The 1,760-nt window shown below is 69.2% G+C and overlaps 1 protein-coding gene across 2 annotated transcripts in view; it reads right to left on the bottom strand.

Moving 5' to 3' along the window:
- Positions 1-505, bottom strand: part of PDGFA (platelet derived growth factor subunit A) — a 17,098-nt gene extending 16,593 nt beyond the window's left edge. For both annotated transcript variants that reach the window (XM_077758815.1, XM_077758814.1), the window contains exon 1: positions 381-505. In XM_077758815.1, the coding sequence (XP_077614941.1) occupies positions 381-443 (63 nt within the window). In that variant the 5' untranslated portion in view covers positions 444-505. The remainder of the gene's footprint in view (positions 1-380) is intronic.
- Positions 506-1,760: the final 1,255 nt, after the last annotated feature.

The raw sequence follows: 1,760 nt of genomic DNA, 5'->3' as shown, positions 1-1,760 counted from the left end.
ACCCGCCGCTGGTTCCGCCAGGTCACACACACCCCCTTCCGCGCTCCCCGCACCTCGATACCGCATTGTCCGCCGCCCCCCGGACTCCCCTCACGGAGAGGAGCCCGCGCCCCCCGAAGTTTCTCCCCACTCGTCCACCCCGCGCCACTCCGTCCCTCCACGGCAGAGCGACGCAACACGCTGGAAACTCACCAGACACACTTCGGCATGGCAGAAAATAAAACCCAGTTGGGAAAAATCAAAAAAATCGACCACCCTAGCAGAAATCAAAATGCGCTCCGCAGAGCCCCGGAGCCCGAGGCGCCCCGGCCCGCGGGCGGCTGCAGGAGGCGTGCGCCGGGGGAGTCGGAGAGGGGACGGGTCGCGGGGGTGGCACCCACCTCGGCCAGGGCATGGGCGAGGTATCCGCAGCCGAAGAGCAGCAGGCAAGCCCAGGTCCTCATCGCGTCCCGAGGCGCTGGCAGCTCGGCGGGGAGGCGAGGCCGCGGGGCGGGCGCTCCAGCCGGGCTCCNCCCTCAATCTTGCCCACCCTCCAGTGCCAGCTGCAATCCTGCGGCACCGGACGGGGAGGGGAGGAGGCCGCCGCAGAAGAGCCGCCGTCGTCGGCTCTCCTCCCTCGGCCCCAGCGGCGGCGGAGGGCAGCGCCCAGAGCTGCTACGCCGAAAAGGGCAAAAGCGAGCCGGCCCCCGCCTCCGGCCCCCCGCCCCGACGCTCGGGCCTCTTTCCACCCGCTAGGATCGAGGGCCCCTGCCTCCCCGTCTCCATAAAAGGAGGGGGAGTGAGTCTCTGGTGAGAGGTGGGGCGGATTTAGGGGTGCGTCTGGGGCACTCACCTGGCGGCTGCCACGCGCCCCCGCCCAGAATCCGATGCCTGGGGCGCCTGAATGTGGAACCTCCACCCGCATTCCGAGATGGGAGAGCGCCTAGGTCGGAGGAGGGGGTTGCAGCGTGCCTAGTCCCCACCCTGGGACCCCGCGTCCCCACTCCCTCGTGGAAGGCTGGGCTGAGGCCTGAGCCAGGAACTCGAGGGGGCGGAAGGGAAGGAGGAGAAAGGAACCGCTCTGGGAGGAACCCCCGGGAGTCTGAGCCTCCCACGCCGGGATAGGCTGGGGTACAGAGCGCCACCTCCGGCTGAGGCTCCGCACAGAGCGCGAGGCCAGGGGACCGGCATGCGGGAGGCCCAGGCCCATGCGGGCTGGACCACTCCCCTGCCACGAAAGGGCAGGTGTGCCGAGCTGGGCAGCTTCCTCCCGCCAACACCAGGTGGGATAGGCCCCCGGCTGGTCCCTCGAGGGGGCAGCCGAGCCGGGAACTAGGGCTAGGAGGGAAGGCNCTCCTGGAATGCCGCCAGCCCCAGGCCTCCGCCCCCATCTGCCCCATCCTGTGGATTAGGCCCTCCCCGACTCGCCGCGCTCCCGCCAGACAAAGGCAGTAAACGCCAAGCCTGCAGGCGGTCTTTCATCCTCAGCTCGGCGGGCTCCATTTCAAAGGCCAAGTCGGGAAGGCGCTTCGGGGGGCGCTCGCCTTCCCCCAAATACCTTGGGATGGGGGTGAGGGGAGTGGAGGCAGGACCTCTCCTGCCCTTCCCAGAGGGCCCAGGCCTACCGGCGCCCTTCCAGTGCCTCCACACACCTGCAGTCTCCCCATGCCCCTGCCTTCCCAGACGGCAGCCCCTCGCTGTGAACCACCGACCAGGCCTGCTCTCCAGGTGGTCAGGATGGAGGAGGACCCAGGTAGAACCAGGGTAAACTTGGAAACGTT

Source organism: Crocuta crocuta, unplaced genomic scaffold (genome assembly GCF_008692635.1).
Source record: "Crocuta crocuta isolate KB4526 unplaced genomic scaffold, BGI_CrCroc_1.0 scaffold273, whole genome shotgun sequence".
In the NCBI taxonomy this organism is placed as follows: Eukaryota; Metazoa; Chordata; class Mammalia; order Carnivora; family Hyaenidae; genus Crocuta; species Crocuta crocuta.
The sequence above is the reverse complement of the archived record's forward strand: the minus strand, read 5'-3'. Positions and strand labels throughout refer to the sequence as shown.